Here is a 22,178-nt window from a genome sequence, read left to right on the forward strand (position 1 = left end):
TTTTATTAAAAATAATAATAATAAAGAGAGAAATGTGGTATCCACATATAAATCAAGTATGAAAATCAAATGAATATTCATATTTGAACTGACTGTTTATAGTTCATAATGCATGAGCAAAACTGATAGCTTCTGTGATGACTGCCCTTGTAATATTCACCATGTAACTTATTCACTATGTTAGAATTTGTACTCCATTTAAGAACTTGTTCGTTATGCTTCAGAAGATTGGAGACTGATGAAAATTAGGCTTGGGGTGGATTAATGATTGTGCATTGAGCATTGACCCCCCTGTACAGAATTTTATTGTTGTTAGCAACCATTTGATCAATAAATATGAGAGATGCCCTCACAAAAAAAAAAAAATTATTATTATTATAATAATAGCACATAGGAAATACAGCATCATTGCTCATTTTACCTTGGCCAGGCTTTAAGTGAAAGCACACAGCGTCACTGAGGTTTCAGATTGAACCTGCCTTGTTGTGTCACGTGCACCTTCCACATTCTCTGGAGGATTAAGCTTCAGGAAAGGATTTCCTTCCAGAAATGCATCCTATTGGATACCAGGATAGTTTGTTCCTTCCCAGGCTTTGGGGATAGGAGGAAAGGAAGAGAACCCCTTGAGAGTTCTTGGCCAATAGGAATGTATAAAAGTGAAGTATGACTGTATGACCAGGTCATTTTTATTGACTTTAAACTCTCCAGGGCATTTTCCCTCAGAGATTTTTCTCTGAGATAATTTTTCCTCTAAATTCCCTTCAGGTGTTTGTTGGTTGAGATGAAAACACGTATTTTAAAGAATTTCTGTGCTATGGTTATATTCTTAAAATGATAAAAAATTCTGCATTATAATTATGAATTTGTAGCCATGAAATACATGGTTGTAATCTTTGGAATAGAGAGGGTTTCAACTATGGGTGAGACAGAACTGTAACTGAATTTCAGCTTTGGCACCTATGAAGTGTGGGACTTTGAGCAATTTCTTAATTTATCTAAGCTTTGCATTCCTATGTGGATACAGTATTAGGTTTCAAAGAGGTTATGAGGAGCAATAAGATCATATAATAGTACCTTGTGAGGAGTTAATTGCTCAGTGTATGCTAATATCTTCCATTGTTCCTTTATATTTATGCATATATACACAATAGTTTACTGATGCATATATATGCAAAAATATGTAAAATACACTTGCTTATATTTACCTATACAAACAAACAAAGAGGTACCCCATGAAAATATTTTGCTCGAAAGACTAATTGTAATTTAAAATCACACTTAAAATCAAAGTTATGTCTGATTTGGGGCCTTTCTGTAAGAGGTATTAATGAACACTTAGTATAAAAATTGGGTTAATAGACACCAAATTAAGAACTGATTTATTGATTTGTTTTATTTTTATTTTAAAATATTACAACAGAGAATGTAAACTAGTTCAACCATTGTGGAAAGCAGTATGGAGGTTCCTCAAAAAACTAAAAATAGAAATACCATTTGACCTAGGAACTCCACCTAGGAATTTACCCAAAGAAAACAACTTCTCAGATTCAAAGAGACATATGCACCCCTATGTTTATCCTAGCACTATTTACAATAGCAAAGATAAGAGAGCAACCTAAGTGTCCACCAGTAGGTGAATGGATAAAGAAGATGTGGTACATATACACAATGGAATACAATTCAGCCATAAGAAAGAAACAAGTCCTACCATTTGCAGCAACATGCATAGAGCTAGAGGGTATTATGCTCAGTAACATAAGTCAGGCACAGAAAGACAAGTACCAAATGGTTTTCCTCATTTGTGGAGTATAACAATGAAGCACAACTGAAGGGACAAAATAGCAGCAAACTCACAGACTCCAAGAAGGGACTAGTAGTTACCAAAGGGGAGGGGTGGGGGAGGGCAGGTGAGGAGGGAGGGAGAAGGGGATTGTGGGGTATCATGATTGGTGCACATGGTGTGTGTGGGGTCACGGAGAAGACAGTATAGTTCAGAGAAGGCAAATAGGGACTCTGTGGCATCTTACTACACTGATGGACAGTGACTGCAATGGGGTATGTTGGGGACTCAATAATAAGGGTGAATGTAATAACCACACTGTTTCCTTGTGAAACCTTCATAAGAGTGTATATCAATGAGACCTTAATAAAAATAGTATTACACCAACATTAAAAGAAATATGAGAAATAAAATCCATAATCCCTAACAAAATTAAATTTTAATTTAAAAGTCTACTTAATGCAAATTTTATATTTTAGCGTCTTTATTGAAGCAGGAAAAAGTACACTTAGCTCTCCAGATATTAATTGACCAGGGGACAAGCCTAGAAGTTAAAATGACCAGACACCATTCTTTTTATGACAACAGCAATTTAGTTATACAGTAACTTTATATTTTATTACAAAAAACTGAACCCTTCTTATAATGCAAAATGGTGGATATCAGAGGTACAAATGTTTGTGAAGAGATCATAACAGTACAAATAAGAAATTAAATTTCTCCAGCAAAATATATATGCAATGTATATCTTATTTTTTTTAAGTAGTATCACTAGAAGTCATGGCATTGAAATTTTTGGAGATAATGCTTTAAAGAATATAGATATACTAAAAGCCCAAGAGCTTCTATCATGTGAATAGAAAGGAAATAATTCACTACTTCCTAATACATTTAAAAATATAGTGCTAATATTATGTAACAAAGTTGACAAGTCATGATATCAACCCAAACAGTGTTACTAGAGTCTCTTAGTAGAGTCTCTTCCTGCATATTTTGGAGTTAATGTTGGCTTTGCACAGCACCATGCTATGGGGGACATGCTGCATTATATATCTATTTTTAAAAGAAATACTGACTATCTCTATTTTGACCTTATACCCAACATAGCTGGCAGTCTTTTTCTCCAAGTCTCCTAAGAAATGGCGTTCATAATATTCCTACAAATAATTCAATTTAGGATGGCTTCATTGAGTTGATCTCCACTTGTCTTCATACTGACATTATGCCTTAATATGATCTGTAGCAGAAAGTCACAAATAATATTTCATTCAACTAAAAAACCTCAAGGATGTTTCTTACATGTTTCTGTTTGTAATATATAAATTAAGTAACTCGAAAGGACCTATTTCAAAGAACAAAAAAAATTCTAATAACTTAAAAACAGTGATAATTCGATTTTAGTCACTAATCAGTGTAAAGCTTGCTCTAAAGTCTATTCCTGGTTTTCATACTTTAGCACTGTGAAACTCATGAAGAACAACTGCCTACTACCCTGACACTGATCTCTCATACACAGATGAAGTACAGTCATGGCATACTCAAGTGAACACATCTGTTTGGAATTGACAACCAGTTATGCTACATGTCTCATGACTTTAGGGAGCTTATGCTCTGCTATATTCCTTATCTTTACAGTTCCTTCTTGCAACTTTCTATTGCTGTAGTTGTTATAAGTGATAAGTTTATTCAGTGACTGAAGAAATAAACACACTGATCAGCATTTTGTAACCTCCCTCTGCAAAGCTCATTCTCCACCTGGCCTTCTAGTTTCACATTTTGTTACTTCTCTGATTCTTTAATATTTTAGCAGTTGATGTGTGTATTACTGAGTCTAGATTCTATAATTCAGATTTTGCTAAGATTTTTACCTATTAAACATATTCATACTCATATTTTCTTTCAAATGATAAAGAATAATTCAGGTATTCAATAATGGAATATTTTGGCCTTCTAAATTAACAAGATTTCAGTTTATATGAAAGATGATGTGCTGCAGTACTTTTGTTCCTAGGGTAAAACTATAAGTGACTTACAGTTTGAATGTCTTAAGTCAGGAAGTCAGGACACTTTCGAATAAACATTTCTTTTCTTTTTCTTTTTTTATTTTCCATAGCCCTCACCCTGACCCAAATTCAGCGACAATATAAACAGTGTCAAGCAAATACCTAGAGAGCATTTTAAGTTAAACCTAGAGAAAGCTTAAAATATATCTTTTTCTGTATGAAAGTTCCCAGATGGAATAATCAAACTTACTTACGTATGTTGCTGTTAATTTGCCTCTATATGTTTTCCTCAAAAAATTAATTTCAGTGATGCCTCAGTGATTAATTAAATGAGTAAACACTTTGAATAATGAAAAATTAATCTAAGGAGCAATTTGTTGATAAATCATTACCTAAAATGAAAACATGGTAAAACCCTGATTAAGTCAGAGTCTACAGGTAAGTTATCTACTATCAATAGTATTAAAATTATGTGTAAGTTTGTAATATTTGGATCATATGATGAAGCACTCTAGGTATACAATCTCCCATTCATGTTATTACTTTTGAGGTAGATTAAAATGCTATAGAGTCATATTTAAAAAGATGAAAATAGAACATCCATATAAAGAAAAAAGGCATATGGGGAATAGAAACATTCCTGGATTTTCACATAACTATCATATCCTAGTTTTTTTTTTTTCTTTAAGCCTCTTCTTAAACTTATTTTAATTCACTACACCAATAAGGGTTTAAACATGAGATTTGGGCTGATCATTTAGTCATTTGGCCTTAATATTTTGCCTGAAATTATAAATACAGTATATAAAATGAGTAATATTACATAGTGGCTAATCATATGGTCTCTAGAGCCAGACTGCCTGGGTTCCAAACACTGCATCTTCCACTTACAAATTTTCGGCCTTGACAAATCACTGTTTCCTCTGCTTCAGTGTTATCATTTATCAAGTGATGATAAGAATGATATGATGATATGTCTAAATTAGTCTTACATAACAATTGGTGCTTTGAACAGTTTATTTAGTACCATGCATGTTATTTGCATCCTCATATTGCTTCTCAAGATTTACCCTTTGTGTATTTTATCACAGTCTACTTAATTTTCCTGCTTTTACCATTTATTGCTGGGAATACAACAGTGGGCGGGGATTGATGGGAGGGTAGAAGGGATAAAAGATTTTAAAATGGTATAAAATATCATTGCTTTACTTCAGATTCTATTAGCAGCAGCCTCAGAATCACATGGCTGCCACCTAAATGCTCACATTCCACTGTGAGGGCTGGGTTGGCCCTTGTATATACAGTGTGTACAGACAAAATTTAATGTCTAAGGAAAATGATACTGGTCTGGTAGAATAACAGAAAAGATCCTTACATCTAATCATGTTCTTCTGTAAATAAAAACCTATATTACATGAATCTATCTAAATTTTCCATAATCCCTGATTTATTCTTCCCTTTTTCTTTTACCATTCATAAAAATCTAATATGCTATAAATAGGTCATATCTCTACAAAATTAGTGTTGTTTTTATATTTTATGCTTTTCTACTATTTCAGTTTGTCACTTCCCTTATACTTGTAATAACTTTTAAACTGACATTTTTATCTAGTCATTGTTGAATCCGTTCTCCACCTCAGAATTCCTCAACATCACCACTGTTAACAATTTGGTCCAGATAATTTTTGCTGTTGGGAGAGCTTCAGTTGTAGGGTATTTCACAACTTCAGCCTCTACCCATTAGATGTTAATAGCACTTTCCTTAGTCATAAAATCCAAGAGGTTTTACAGTCTTCCCTGGGTGGCAAAATCCTCAGTTGAGAACCACTGCTCAACAATTCCACCTACTCTATCTTAAAGTGCAGTTCAGATTATATCATTCACTGATGAAAAATTTTCAGTGGCTTCCCATATTATACCAAAAACTGTTTTGACTTCCTCTAACTCTGGCCATCACCATGTTTACTGGTATATTCTGCATTCTATCACGTACATTTTCTATAATTTAGACTGGCTCACTTATGAGAAACTCTTTAGATGGATGGATGGATAGATAGAAAGACAGACAGACAGATAGGAGTTATCAGGCTTTCCTACCAAATACCTTGCCTGTCTCACATCCAGCATCATATATCCGGATTTTGCCTGATTAAAACATGATGTTAATCAAATATCTTCACTTAGTAATTCAGTTTAAATCCCTTTTGAAATTGAGAGGTTTTGGCTTTATATACATATTAAAATACATTATAAAGTCACTGTAATTTAAAGCCATATGGCATTAGCATAAAAATAATCAAATAGATCAGTAGTTCTACTGATACTGAGCCCAGAAACAAACAACAAAATATTTAGAGAAAATATATAACAAAGAAGGTATTTTTATGTCAGTGGGGACCAGATTGTTCATTAGAAGTTATATGCTGGCTCAAGAGACAATCCTTTTAGAATGAAATAAAATGTGAACTTCATTTCATATACAAAAAAAAAAATCAAGTAAAAGATTTAATATAACTAAGTGTACAAATAATATCTAAAAATGTCTAAGACGTATGAATAATCTCAGATTTAGGGAGATTTTTTAACCAGTACAGGAAATCCAGCAGCTCTCAAGGAAATAAAGGATTTATTTTTCTTCATAAAATAATCAAAATTTTTGTATGGCAAATTCTATCATTAAAACGCAATCAGGCATACAGTAAGTTACGAATAAATATCAAGTGGTTAATGAATTGATATCTAGTCTTCAATATATATTACAAATAAGGAAAAAATAAGATGTTCATCAAAAATGAGAAAGTCCATTTGTTAATAAGTATATGAATACCTTCTCAACTTCGCTTGTCTAGGGAAATGCAAATAAAAGTTACAATTTCTCGCTATAGAGGATTTCTCACTATACAATTTCTCTCTATAGAGGACTACTATTTCTCATTATAGAAGATGATGTAATGTATTTTGACTTGTTTTTGGAAAATTACAGACTTTGAAACTGTGTTGCAGTATATTTTAAAGTCAAACTAAAAACTTTACTCTTTGACCCAAAACACTCCTGGTAATCTGATTGACAGAAATAAAGGTTATATGTATAAGGTTGTTTATTGCAGAATAGTTTGGAGGGGCAAAAACTGGAAAACAATAGAAAAATGGGTGAACTAACTATAGCATTATCAACAATAGGTTATTACATAGTTATATGAACACAACATTATTTGGAGGAGTTTTTCTGTGATAAAAGCAATATGCAGAGAAGTATAAATGATTGGTTGCATTTCTGTAGGAAAAAAAAAGCCAGAATCCATGTGTGTGTGTGTGTGATTATATCGAAATGAAGAAAGGTAAAGAGAAATGCATACCTGGTTTTGAGAAGTTGTAGGTGAAGAGAAAGGGAGGGAGACATGGATAAAACAAAGAGAAAAGTTGTTCTTGATTTTGAAGAATCAAAAATCGTGTATGAAAGATATTTATTTCAAGTCATTTAAAACTCTGTGCATGTGTTGTGTGCCTAAGGATATAAATGAAAGTGAACATAAACATATGTTCTTATATAAAATAATTTAGCTAACTAACTGCATTACCTTAGGAAACTGAAACTCTCTTCTCCAGTTCCACATACTGGTTCCCCTCGAAAACAAAGAAAAAACAATATGATCAGAATTAAAGTGCAGTCTTCACTGGACATTCATTTGACTTGAATTATTCCCATTATATTTAAGTCTATCAAGATGCCTTAACAACATGTCTTCTTTATGCCCCTGTGTAAGGAGAGGAAATCTTATATTAGATTTAACATCATCATAGTCAAAATTTATTCATTTTCTCTTTCTTTTGACAATAAAAAATGTTCAGTGTCTCCTCTGACTTATGTAATTTAGACTCTAGAACATGTTCAGTGAGACATGGCCCCAGCCTTGATCTATGAAGAGATGCAGGCACATGAAAGATCATCATATAACGGATGGAAGTTGCCATGACAGGTGAATACCTGGAGTTCTGATAGAACCCAAAGATATTTAAAGCCAGTCAGAAACAGATCAAGCTTATTTTCTTTGTATCCATTCTTTGTATGGATCATAGGGATTAAAGACTTAATTTAGTTTATAGTATGGTTTATAATAAATTCATTATTAGTATATCAGTGTATAACTAAGGTGAATTTCAGAAATTTAAATGTTATTTTAAATAACATGTGCATTCAAGGTTCTTAAAGAACACATTGAATTATGTGAATATTAGGTTCATTCCTGTATGTTTATTCATGTTTATTCCTTAGGTTTATTTCATATATGCAAAAAATGTAAGGCATGAATTTTGTTCATTCCCCAAAATGAAAACATGTGCACGGGTTCATTGTACTACTTAACTGGTATAATATATACAAATATTTTTCCCTTTACATTGAATTTCACTTGTATATTTGTGTGTAGTTAAATATAGATAGATTAATATGGCAATATGGCCTCATTTTATAAGTAAATAACAATGATTTCACTTGAAGAAACTTAACTCTTTCAACCAAATGGAGCTCATTGCTTTTATTTGCCAGCAGCCACGTGCAGTTCTAAAGTTCGTGAGGTTAGGCTTTCAAATCTTACCATGTTCTATTTTTTAAATCTATAAAGTTAGTTTGGAAGACCCCATCAAAACGGAGCAGAAATGTCCACATATATTTTATATATTTTCTAAATAACTTGAAATTTTTCTGACAATTCAAGAGTTAACTTGACAAAGGGCAGGGATGGTTTACAGGTGTGCTATGTGGCCCAGCCATTGCGCCGGGACCCACTTGCAGAAGGACCCTGTGTTCAGTTTAATGGTCTGCTGCTGTCTTAAATTCTCAGTAATTTTATCTTCGAATTCATGTTTTGTAAGTGAAGTCCACTGGGACAGTGGAGCATGCACAGGTGCAGCAGAACTGCGGGTAGCAGGTGTGCGTATTCAGGCCCAGGCCTGCAGGCACAACAGCAGAGACAACCTGACCTGGCACTCCTCAGCACTCTGTGTCCCCAGCAGGGACCAGATTAGCAAGGGCAACTGCGACCGTGGCAACCGAGGGAGGTAGGAGTGGCTCCCAGTGCCGGCAGAGAAAGGACGCACAGCGAGAGCCCGTTGCCTGTCAGTCCCAGGAGCCCATCTCTGCGGGACCGACACAGACGTTAAATCTCCTGCTTAAACTCCAAGATAGTGCTTTAGTACTCAAGTAGCAAACTTTGTCAAAAATCACTGCAAATGTGGGAATATAGATTCTTTGCAGTTTACAATGTGAGTTTTGAAAACTGGTGCAACATTGCAAAGTAAATATCCACCAGCCTATAATACAAATTAAATGTAAATATTACCACATTTGATGGAAAGCAACACTGTTTTCATAGGAAGTTTTAAATGAGCCAATTATTAAAAAGGAAGACAATTTTTAAATTAAATTTTCCTTTTAATTGAAAATACACGAATAGAATACATAAATCATTTTGATTATATATAAATCATGAAACTATTCTGGTTTCTTGCATGACCTCAGCAAGTTACAGGAAATGTCAGAAGAAATATTAAAATACCAATGCATACATTTATATTTAACATCATATTCAGCATAAAGACAGTATAAGGGGTCTTTGCTGTGATAGAATTGTTCTTTATTTTGATTATGGTGATGAATACATAAACCTACAATGTGACAAAATTGCATAAACTAAATATATAAATGAGTACATATAAACAAGTGAAATATGAATGAGATTGGTGGATTGTATCCATTTCAGTTTTCTGGTTGTAACATTGTAGTATAGTCTGCAAGATATTGACATTGGGGGAAACTGTATGAAGGACACATGGGATCTCTACTGTTTCCTTAAAAACAGCAAACCTGAAAGTGACAAGGAATGCATGTATTAACAGCAGACTGCTTCTATTTCATAAAGCTAGGCAAGCTTTGAAAAACATCAAGTCATTTGATTGGCAGTTAAGGAGAAGTAGCTGTGTAAATGCTCCATTACAATTTGATTTCTCCATACTCACAATTGTATAATGCTTTTCCGTTCAGGTCATACTCACATTTTATTCTGCTGTCCTAATTGCTTGGTCTATTTTCTTTTCTCTTCTGTTCCAGAATGATTCTTGGGGGAAGCAGTATTCCTATGCACTCTTTAAAGCCATGAGTCACATGCTGTGCATTGGGTATGGAGCCCAGGCCCCGGTCAGCATGTCTGACCTCTGGATCACCATGCTGAGCATGATTGTTGGGGCCACCTGCTACGCCATGTTCGTCGGCCATGCCACAGCTTTAATTCAGTCTTTGGATTCCTCAAGGCGGCAGTATCAAGAGAAGGTAATTTGTTTTATTTCTAACATCTTCAACCAGCTAGTTTGTAAATTGAATTCATGGCGTTCAAGGTAATTAAACTATTCCCTTTATCAAAAATATAATGAGATAAAATGCTTAAAGCAGGAAACACAATCTGTTTAGGTATTTTGAGGTTTCTTCAAAATGGTCCTCAAAACTTTTGTTTCCAATTTCTCTTTGAATATTTTTTTAAAATCTGAATTTGCATTCAAAGAAAAAATAGCTGCAGGTTTCAAAATGTATGAAGCTGATTTAAGGTACCATCATAATTCATTTTCTATTATATTTCAACAGTTAATATAAAGCCTTCTCTAGGATGTGTTAGAAAAATATGTTAGCTGATTAAATGGAGCAGGCAGTCATTGCACATGTCCCTCTGTGCCTTTCTGTATTTTATAATCATAATTTATATTATAATCCATATGCTTAGCTGAACATATGTTGCCCTTATATCTAGATAAGTCATCATACCCTCTAGTCTTAAAAATTCATATTAACAGCTGTTATCATGCATTTGTATGCACAATGTGTTAATTAAAATAATTGCTGTTTTAAACTTTTTTAAAAAGAGAAAAGGTGAATATATGCAATGATTTTTTTCATTGGAGTTTTCTTTTCATGTGCTGAGTTATAATTGGACAGTGCTTATACTCTTGACCAAACATTAACTTCCTCACAGCTAAATAAGAATATTTTATAACTGAAGGAAGAATTTATAACAAGAGGGGTCCGTTGCACATGACAGAGTACTTAGTATGCACCTTGCTAAAGAGGGTTTCTGAAAGTAATGGTTAAAATAGTTGTAGAATACTTCTGGTGAGTGATAACAGCTTAGGCTCATAATTACTTATAAAAAACAGTGGAAGATCACTTCAGTTACATTTATAGAAGTTTTCCACACTATAATCACACAATAGGATAAAGGAAATCTAGATACTTTATTTCCCTTGAATGTAATTACATTGCCACCCACTATTGCAGTGAGCAAGTTGGTATTTTATTACTGAAGTAATGAAAAGATGAACCACCAAAATTGCTTTGAAGTTCATTTTAAAGTAAAGCCTCCAATTAAATAGGAAAGCACAAAGTGCATAGTAAGGGAAAAGAGACTTGATACAATAGTGACTTTGGAAATTATATACTCAAGGCAATTGGGCTAAATTTGTGGAGATTTAGGATAAGACTACAGCATGGTATGTATTGCCATCACACTGTTTCTCTTTTCCCACTCCCTTTAAGTTTGCATCTTTACTACATATTTTCTTAAAAACAAACAAATCTTTGATTTCCAGGGTTTCATTAATTAGCATTGTATTGCACATACATGAATTCATCATTTTTTATCTTTTTAGAGCTGCTTTATAAGCCAAGGTTGATTTGGACACCCAATTTGCTCAACTGTATAATCACAGACATTTATAAGCAAAGATGTTAGGGTGTTTGCCATAAGTCATCAAGTTCTTGATCTTATAAGTGTTCAATATAGGGCAAACATACTGGGGTAAACCCTTGTTTCTTTCTGACATGTGGAACAATTTAATCAGAACAGCTGTTGAAAGAATATAATTTTTTTATATCTCCAAACCAAGGTCTGTCAAGAAGTTTGGTTCTAGAATATTGTACTCATTTTCCAGTCAGCATAATTCAGAGCAGGTCTTAAGGACCTTATGCTATCTTTTTGAATTTTTTTCATTTATGAACAATATGTGTCTGATTTTCAATTTAATCTTGTAGGAAGGCTCTGCATGGTGTATGACTAATTTACAGCATCTTTTGTGATTTGGCCAGGGAATTTTTTTTTTGCTTATTATTATTTTTTAATTTAGGTAAAATTGTCATAACATAAAATTCACCATTAACTCTTTTAAAATGTACAATTCAGTGATATTTAGTCCATGCACAATATTGTTCAATCAGCCCCTCTGTCTACTTCCAAGACATTTTCATCACCCCAAAATTCAATCCATTACCCATTAAGTCATCCCTCCAGCCCCCAAAACAACTACAAGTTTACTGTCAATAGATTTCCCTATTCTGGATATTTCATATAAATGCAATCATACAATACATGACCTCTTAAATGTTTTTGAGGTTTATCCACAGTGTATCATGTATCAGTGCTTCATTCCTTTTTTGGCTGATTAGTTTCTATTGTATGGAAATGATGCATTTTGTTTATCCATTTATCAGTTGATGGACATTTGAGTTGTTTCCACCTCTGGCCATTGTGAACAGAGCTGCTATAAACATTTAAACATTTGTGTACATGTATTTGTTTGAGTACCTGCTTTTTCGAATCTTTTAGGTATATACCTAGGAATGGAATTGTGAGATCATATAATAATTCTGCTTAACTTTTTTAGGAACTGCTTAATTATCTTCGTAGTTAATATTTGTCTTTAGGCATATTGGAACCATCTGCCATGGATGCCTACAAAATTGATATTATTTTCACCCACCATATATGCATTCATAACATCTTTTTTTATGTAAAAGACTTGAACTCTAATTAATACCTTATATAACAGCCATTCAGAATGCACTGGTATTCAACCCACCTAATCTGGCTTCAGAATTCACTCCCAGACATAACATTCTTCTGTCTCTGCATAACTCGTCATACTTTTTGGCTCAAGTGAACATACTGATCAAATTTAGTGTACTGCAAGTCATCCAGCCCACTTCAGAGTCATTTACTTCTTCCTTCCTAGGGAATAGCTGTACAATCTGGATCCCCAACCTTAAGTAGTTCTGTCAACCCAAGAAGTAGCATAAGATCCTCTGATTATGAGTGTTGCTACATGATACACCAGTGCTAGTAATTGGCAGAAGTATAGTAGCAGCAGCAGCAGCAGCCCCATTATCATTGTCATTATTATTATTTTCTCTTTGACCAAAAAATGTGTGATTTTTATACTGTAAAATTGCAGATTAAACTTTTACTTGAAGTGCTATGTATGCTGCTGATTTCATGGGCTATCATGTTTTGTGTTCTACTACTTTTCAGACAGCTACATTTTTCTCTTTTCTCAGATATAGAGACTTTATGGTGTGAGACAGGTGGTATTTAAACTGTGCTTCTCCCAAAATGCTCTGCTCTTATTACCAGCAAACTGTGTGTTTCTGTAACCGGTATATTGAGCAAGCTCAATTTCAGAAATAACCAAAAACGATTGTATTATTTTGTCTCCAAAAAATTGCCACCTTAACTTTATTTAGTGAGGGTCATCTTTTCTGAGAAAATTGAATCTTTCTGCACCCACACTGTCTTGCCAATGGATTTCAGCCCCAGGCAAGGTCACTATGGACTCACTGTGACTAAAGAAATGAGAGTAGAACATTATTGGGGTGAAAAGGTCATACCCAACGTTATTCCCACCGTGGCAGGTAAATCTCTAGGATCCCGTCCATTCAGAGCAAGTCTGTATGCAGCAGGCCCGTCTCTGCCTCTGGGTCTCTCTGCTCGTTCCCCCACCCCCGCCCACCAGCCTTCCCAGTCTCTGTCATCCTTGGTGCTGCCACCACTCCAGTCTCATCTCTGCTCCCCTGCGGCCTTGCAGCTATGCCACTTGTGCTCAGAGCACTGGGTGGAGCTCTTTATATAGAGTCAGTGGCAACATATTGCCCACACGTGTGTAGTGAGCTAGCCGACCAGGGCCAGGTGAGAATCCTGGCCATAGGAACCTTCAATTTATCCACCCACCCAGGGCTTTTTGGGGCCAAAAGCCAGGAGGGAGAAAGGCAGGTTTGCACAGGAGGCTCTCTTCTCCTTTCCATCATGAGCTTACCAGGTGCTGCTGTTTGTTTTCATGGTAGAAGACAGAAGGTGACAGTAAAGGGAAGGGACGTGGCCTGCTACATGGATTCAGCTTGTAACCTTTGGTGGGTCTAGCAGATGATTAAAGCTGACCCCTCCTATGGAGATCCTCTGGGCTCTTCAGGTAAGCCCTGCTGAGTCCCTCACTTGCCCTTCCCTGGATGAGGCCCTGAGAATCTGGTAGTTATCTCCAGCCTCTTTCTGTTGAGGGCTCTGGCTCTGGCAGGTGGCACTCTTGGACAGGACCCAAGATGAAGAAAGCTGGCCCCGCGTATGGCTCACAGGTATCCACAGGGAAGCACTCCTGCAGCCTCTCCTAGCCCCCCTCTCAGCAGTCCGCTGCCTCTCCACCAAAGCAATGAGGAACCTGTATCCGGCCTCCTCCAATTCCTTGGCAGGAATCAGGCCTGAGTGTCCACAGGCTATTACCATGTTCTCACATGTAATTCAAACCCCAGACAGATCTCTCCAAACTATGTGAGCTTATTTCAACGTAGTGTTTTGAAGCTCTCCTGACAGGTCAAGTGTTTAAATCAGCCCTCCCATAGCCCTGTCCCAAAGGGAGCTCGGAAAGGTACTCACAGCAGAGCCGTCACTCTCTCCAAAGAAATCCGCTTACTAATCTCATCAGGAAAGTTCTACCCCTGCCGTTTGGCCTCTGGGGAGCTCTGATGAGACTGAGACCTCTGGGAGTTTTGATACTTTGATCCATGGTGATGTACAGGTGTAAACCCATATATGAGATATCATTTTTTACAACCAATATTCTGATAACTCTAAGATAAGCAGTCAGTAAATGTGAGGAAGAAAGAATATGTCCTAATCTTATAGCCTTTCAGACCTTTTATCTCAGCTCTTCCCAGAGCCCCCTCCATGGATAATGTGAAAAAGTCACATATTCATACACACATATATATTATTGAAGTGAGCTTTTCCTTATAAATGTGTATGTCCTGAACATTCAACGTATTGTCTTTGCCCTCTATGCCACACCCTCATGGATTTTTAGTGCTTAATATGCACTTTGGGAAATATCTATCTAGACAAACACCCACAGTGACCATTCCTTTTTTTTTTAATGACCTTAGGTAGTTACTTTTTTTCTAGATATATCTGCAGTTCATCTAGTCTTAATTAAATGAAACTGCACTTGATTATCCTGTGTCTTTATTCAACTGCAACTTAGTTCTTACATTTGGGCACCCCAGGGAAGCCTACTATTATTTCTAGACTTGTCACTCTCTTTCCTGTCAAATAATTATAGTAATAGCAGCTTTTAGGTGTGCAATTTTCCCTCTGCAACAAGCAGGAATTTTAACACAATGCACATTAGGGTTTTAGAGTAAGGGATTTTCAACCTATCTTGGTATACTTGATGAACATGAGAGACTTTTAATGTGAAATTTGAATATGACCACAGAAAACTTCAATTATATGATGACATTATAAAATGAAACACCTTTATGGACTAAATAGCTTCCTGGATCCAAAGCAGGGGCAGGAATGATTTGTGCTTTCTAATGGTAGAGCACAAGACAGTGAGCTAGTGCTACTCCAAGCTTCAAATATTGATTATGTTTTATGCAATTTTTAAAATTACATGTTCTCAGCTTAATAATGAAAAGAAACTAAAATTTATGCAAAAGGACAAGATGAAAAAGTTACGTTCATCTCTGTAAGAGTTCACATGATGCCTATTAAGGAACATTTGGAATAATAAGGTTCATATTGATGTAAGTAGTCTAAAGCCATACAAGTGAATTATACATAATTCTGTAAGAAACCATACTGAATTATACAATTTTATGTAATCATACAAAAAATAATATTCTAAATGTAGTCAGTTTAAGCAAATACTTTTTCTTGGTTTAAATTAATAATTCATGGATCCTTAGTGTTTCCTTGGAAATGAAGGACTATTGGGATGATCACATACATTTCTTATTCCACAGAAATCATTTTTTTCTCTTTTGATGAGTCTAATCTTCCAAATTTATATAAGCTAATGATATGACCAGAAAGATAAAGCTAAGCATCAAAGCTGGCTCTCATTTCAATCCACTCAAATCCCATCTGCAATAAAGCAGATTTCAGGTCATTTAACATAAAGTGATTATGGTTTATATAGATTTTCTTGGTAATATGCCCTTCAAGAAGAATTTGACTGGAGGAGGACCAATGCCAAATAAACTTCTAAACTCTTATGGGTCTCTCAACCAAATCTTGTTTCCAGCAAAATAATTACTGTTCTCTCAGCAAACCAAATGATTCAGATCTGCCACACCCTTCATCCTACTCTTTTAAATACCTTTACCCCTTTCACTGTTTACTTAGGTTCTGCTTTTCCCTTTGGAAGGCCCTGATATCTTCCTTGATCATCCCAACCTATGGTAATCTGTTTATGGTGTATATTCCACCTCTTCATGAGGAGCATAAACATCATGGCAGGAAGACCTGTCTCTCTGATCTAGTGAATTTCAGCTCCATATTTAGAAACTTCAGTTTGATGTTTAGGATACAGCATTACTCAGATAGAACAGTGAGGATCAAGAATGTTTACTGGTGTCCAGCCTGTATTCTGACATAGGTAAGAATAAGAGTTCATAACTTGAACTTTTCTAAAATCTGTCACTTATGCATGAAAGCATCTTTTAAGAAATATGTATTGTGCTACGTATTTACTTGTATGTAAACATATTGTCTGGGTTGTATAGCATGTGCTTGCTTATGTATGTATGTGTGTATTTAGCTTAAATACAAGTCACTTTTTGGAAAGTAAATTTCCAATATGCTTTCCCTTCTGGAATTCTGAGACTGGTTTCCCTGTAAGTAAGAGGTATATTATCAAAGTGTTTTTCATGAAGTGATTTCTTAGATGCTGGGTTGATCAGGAGTGTGCTCTGCTTTAGGATATGATGGGACCCATTGTCTCAAAAAGATGGATGGGGAAATTTATCACTGCTGTCATGTGATTCTGCGTCTTCAATAAAAAAAATGACTCTATTATCAGAGTGAAGGCATAGCAAACAGGAAAACTTTGGAATAATGGCCATGATGGTTTATGAATAATACTATTACTCAATTAAAATATAGTTATATCCTATTTTCAACCAATCTTCATTCTATCAAGAAATGTAGTCAGTTGAGCCACTATTTGGTTTACCTATTTTGAAGACTCTGATTGTATTTTTCTTCAGAAGAGCAAAAAGACTTTGAAGTTACAATGATCCTGACCTTGGAAAAACATACTGACCCAGTGCTTAAATGAAAAATGACTTGATACCTTCATTTTCACTGGGGACACTGTTAGGGGAAGGATGTATCTCTACAATCCATATGCATTAACAAAACGTTTCACTTGCTTTTCTTCATTATTTATAAAGGTTTTCTTGCTTCCTTTACAAATAAGAATGCCATGAGTACAACTCCCACAGGATTCCTTAATTAGTCAGAAAGATTTCCAATTCGGCTTTACCATATACTTTTGCTTCCTGGCAGCTGAACTTAATGTACTCTGTTATGTTAAAGTGATAGGTTTGCCAAAATGTTCTCAGTCCAGGGAGATCCTGGGACTGGGGAATATCTGCGAGATTTTCTCTTAGGGAAATAGTGGTGCAATAGCCCTTGGGTTACCTTCATATGGCCACTTAAGTTGCTAACAAATCAAGGTCCTGTCAGGATAATATTTTACATTCTTAGCTGGGAAAAATATTTTTTACAGTAACTGAGCTCTGGGCAATATGGTCGTGCAAGTAAAGGAAGGGAGTTTGAGACTGTTAATTTAACTAAAATAGAATTTTGCTAACTGTAAATCTTACACCCTTTGTGGATAAAATTAAGTTTCCGGTGGCCAGGATTCTCACCTGGCACTGTTTGGCTGGCTCACTACACACGTGTGGGCAATGCATCATTATTGACTCTATATAAAGAGCCCTGCCCAGTGCTCTCGGCCACATGGTGGCTGCAAGGCTGCAGGAGAGCAGAGGCTGGAGTGGTGGCAGTGCTGAGGACAGAGACTGGGGAGGCTGTGCAGGCAGAGAGGCCCAGAGGTAGAGACCGGCTTGCTGCAGGCAGACTTGTTCTGAGCAGATGGGATTCTAGTGATTGACCTGCCACTGTGGAAATAAAGTGGGGTATAACCCTTTCACCCCAAGACTGTTCTACTGTCATTTCTTGGGTCACAGAATCCATAGTGAACTTGCCTGGGGCTGAAACCCATTGGCAAGACAATTGGCCAGTTGGCAGGATTCAATGGTGACCAAGGAAAAAGAACAGGCTGCCCTCATGGAAGAAGGGTTTCAGTAGGCTGCACCTATGGATGGGGAGACACTCAAGTGTCCCCCAGTGGACATGTGGTACTGTGAAGGGGTAGAGGACTGGGGTCCAGCCCAAGAGAAAGAAAATTTGTTGCTCACTGAAGTGGTGTCACTATGAAGTGCTGTGGAAATAGTAAAGGACGTAGTGGTAGCCTGAGAGGAAGCAGCACAAGAAGGAGCGGTGGCCTGAGAATGAGTGGCACGAGAGCCGCCAGCTGCTAGGTGCCATGGGGCAGTGAGGAATGTAGTGGAGCCGTTAGCCCCAGAAATGGAGGAGCAGAAATTTGATGAACAGGTGGGGGTGAAGGCCCTGCAGTGCCAGAGGCAGGGGCCCCGCCTTTGTTGAGACCCCACCTGGCTGAAAGCTGGTGGAAAGCCTGAAGGACTGGCAACCGCGGGCTCTTCCAGGAGAGGTGCGGCCCCCTCCCCAGGTCGTGGAGCACTCCATGCTCTGCTTCTATCCTCAGGCTCAAGCACAAAAGGAAATACAGTCTGCTTCTCCAAGGAGGAATTTAAGAGCCCCATGAAGGTCACAGGACCCAGATGAGGGTTGGTTTGAAAAGGCAGGAGCAGGCAGAAGGAAATTGGATGACTGGAGCTGTGGCAACAACTGAGACTGGAGCAGTGGTTCTGGCCGCTGAGGAAGAAGCAAAAGGCAGAGATAAAGCAACAATTGGCCTGTGTGTCTGCAAGACTTTTTGCTGGAGAGGCTGGAGAAGGTGGGTATTGTAAGGCCCACCCGTGGTCCTTTTGGTTAACTCATTTGAATAGAACTGGTTTGAATACAGCCAAGATGACCAGTTGGTGTCAGTGGATCTCCTCAGGCTTGAGGGTTATTATAATTTGTTGTAATTTTTGTTATTTATATATTGTCATACATTATGGAATTTGGGTACAGTGTTCCAGCTTCCTTGCACAGGGACCACTGCAGAGGATTGAGGGCACATAGATTGAGAGGCAAGAATCCTGGAGGGGTCGAATGTGGATAAAATGAAGGTTTCTGTGGCCAGGATTCTCACCTGGCCCTGGTTGGCTGGTTCACTGCACACGTGTGGACAATGCATTGTTATTGACTCTGTATAAAGATCCCTGCCCAGTGCTCTGGGCAACATGGTGGCACGGCTGCAGGAGAGCAGAGCAGAGGCTGGAGTGGTGGCAGTGCCAGGGACATAGACGGGGATGACTGTGTGGGCAGAGAGGCCCAGACGACAGCTGTGCGGGTAGAGAGGCCCAGAGGCAGAGACCGGCCTGCTGTGTGCAGACTCACTCTGAGTGGACGGGATTCTAGTGATTGACCTGCCACTGTGGAAATAAAGTTGGGTATAATCTTTTCCCCTGAGAACGTTCTGCTATCATTTCTTTGGTCACATTGAATCCATGGTGAACTTGCCCGAGGCTGAAAAGCCCATTGGCAAGACACCATTGATTTTCAATATTCATATTTTAGTATGTCCCACTGGGAGATGTGGTATCCCTCTTCACTCAGGCATACTTTCTGTACCAACACTCTGTGTCATATGATGAAATTTCCTACATTGTTATTGTAGGTATTCATGGATTTAGGTACTAAAGATCTGTCTTCACCAATTCTTCATTTAGTTCCTTGCAGTTTAAATATTTATCATTTACAACTCATCTGACTGCTTCTTGTAATGCCTTTAAAATAGAGTTGCAGTTTCTACTATTTCCTTTCATTGACCTATGGATTTAATTTTTCAGAATTGTTTGAACTTTCATTTGAAGGTACCCCCTGAAGTTCCCTTTTAAGTGTTTTACTGTATTGTATTTGTGCCCAAATATGTTATCAGACATAAATACACTATTAAGCACTTTGACAGGGCAGAAAGCTGTTTGTCAGGGATCCACTAATCTGACAAGAACCCGCAATAGACAAGAATCAGTGCATGTAACTTGCATTTGCTTAGTCATATCATTGGGATCCACTGGAAATGGGCCTTGAAGAATGCAGAGGAAATCAGCAGGCGCAGATGGTCACTGCGGGAGAATTGTCCCAGAAAAGAGCCCTAAATCTGAAAAGTTTCCTGGCAGACAGGACAAAATGTGTGAAGGCCCAGAAGTGGACATATGTGGACAAGACGGAATTGTCTAGTTTGAATGAAGCAAAACTACCTTGCTAGGGAAAGTGTGAAATAAGATTGTGTATGGTCTACCTGAAAATAGTTCTGACTGTCAGTGTGATGAGATTTTACACTAGGAAAAAGATATCCCCTCAAAAATTTTAGCAATGAAATGTGGTAAGCAGAGTTGGCTCTTAGGAAAATCACAGCAGCACCTGAGACACGGTGCACTCCTGACCTAGGCTGTAAGTTTTTAAGATCAAACAGAGCACTCCAAAGAGGTGCACTGATAGAATCATGACACAAACAGTAAACAAGAATAGAAACTTCAGTCTTTTAAGTAGTTAGGGACACGCTGATTGGTAAAAATTCTGGAAACAATTATTTTATAGGAAAGTAGGATCCAAATAGTCTTTGGAGATAAGATGAGTAAAGTCCCAAATAATCAATTTTTTATCCATTTATTGCATATATTTATTGAATGCTTGCTATGTCAGGCTAGATGCTACACATACAAAGTAAGCAAATAAACATGGTATCTTCCCTCATCAAGCTTCTTGTAGTACTGTGGGTATGGGGGGCATGACACTCAGAAAAAGATTCATAGAAAACAATAAGTTACTATAAAAATGTTAAAGTCCTATGAAGGGAAATGGAAAGGCATGATAAGAAATGTTACAACTTACACGTGATTCGTAAGGGATGCAGTGGGGGTTGGGGAGAAGAAAAATGATATTTAAGAGGAGACCTGAAGAATGAATGGAAGTAAGATAGTGAAGTGATGGGAGACAGCACTGAGGTGTGAAAAATCTTGCCGTAATTCAAGAAGAGACAGAAGGAAAGTGACTGAATAGAGAGAAAAGTGAAATGGCTTTAGATGAAACTAGAAAGATGGATAGGGTTACATTAGGTGGGACCTCATAGGCCTAGTTAACCATGTTGTATTTTAGCTTAAATGCTGTGAGAGTCTAGTAAGAATTTGAAGCAGAAGAGTAGTAGGATTAAATCTGAATGTTTTTTTAAAGAGTTTTCAGTCAACAATGTGTTTAATAGGATTAAAGGAAGACAAAAACAGTTGAACATTCTTTGATGATTTGATTTGGTAGATGTTCTTTGGAGAATCCCTAATGCTAACTAACTTAAAGACCCAGGTAGGATTTCAATTTTAGCAAATGGAATTTTTAAGTAGGGTGGAATTAGTAAAAGGTCATTCCAGATCTAATGAATAGGACTGAGGGCAAATGCTGAGCTGCTGAAAGAAGATTCAGTGAATTTAAAGAACTGTATGAGTTCACTAATAAACTTCATGACATGAGAGGCCAGGTCAGTGGTGTGGTACTGTTCCACAATGTCAGTTTCAGAACAGGTTCTTCCAGGTTATTCCTTCACTATCCCCTGGGACAGTGCTTCCCAAATTTTCATATGCATTGTGATCACCTGAAGAGCTTGTTAAAACAGATCTGTGTGCCCACTCCTGGATTTCTGATTCATTAGTCCTAGGGTGGCCTGAGAATTTGCATTCCCAACAAGCTGTCAGGTGCTGCTACTGCTGGTCTACAGACACCACCCTTTGAGAACCACAGCCCTAGGTTACTGTTCCTGCCTGTACTTGAAGCCATGCCATGGACGTGTCTGTCCTCTAGGTCACGACAAGAGGAAGGGAATATGGAGAGACTCATGCACCACTTCTAGGCTCACCTTCCATTGATGGAAACTTAGTGATTGCCACTCAAGGAAGCAGAGGAATTTAGTCTAGTTTAGCAGCTCTGTGACCAGCTAACAACTCTGTACATATACAAGAGGCAGAGAAAAGGTTAGGTAGGAAACTAGTGGCTTCTGCCATA

At 37.1% G+C, this 22,178-nt stretch overlaps 1 protein-coding gene across 1 annotated transcript in view; it reads left to right on the forward strand.

The window, feature by feature from the left end:
• HCN1 (hyperpolarization activated cyclic nucleotide gated potassium channel 1) overlaps positions 1 to 22,178 on the forward strand; it is a 799,285-nt gene that overhangs the window by 264,652 nt on the left and 512,455 nt on the right. Inside the window, exon 4 of the mRNA XM_057495355.1 lies at positions 9,890 to 10,108. Within this exon, the coding sequence (XP_057351338.1) occupies positions 9,890 to 10,108 (219 nt within the window). The remainder of the gene's footprint in view (positions 1 to 9,889; positions 10,109 to 22,178) is intronic.

Source organism: Manis pentadactyla, chromosome 2 (assembly GCF_030020395.1).
Source record: "Manis pentadactyla isolate mManPen7 chromosome 2, mManPen7.hap1, whole genome shotgun sequence".
Lineage (NCBI taxonomy): Eukaryota > Metazoa > Chordata > Mammalia > Pholidota > Manidae > Manis > Manis pentadactyla.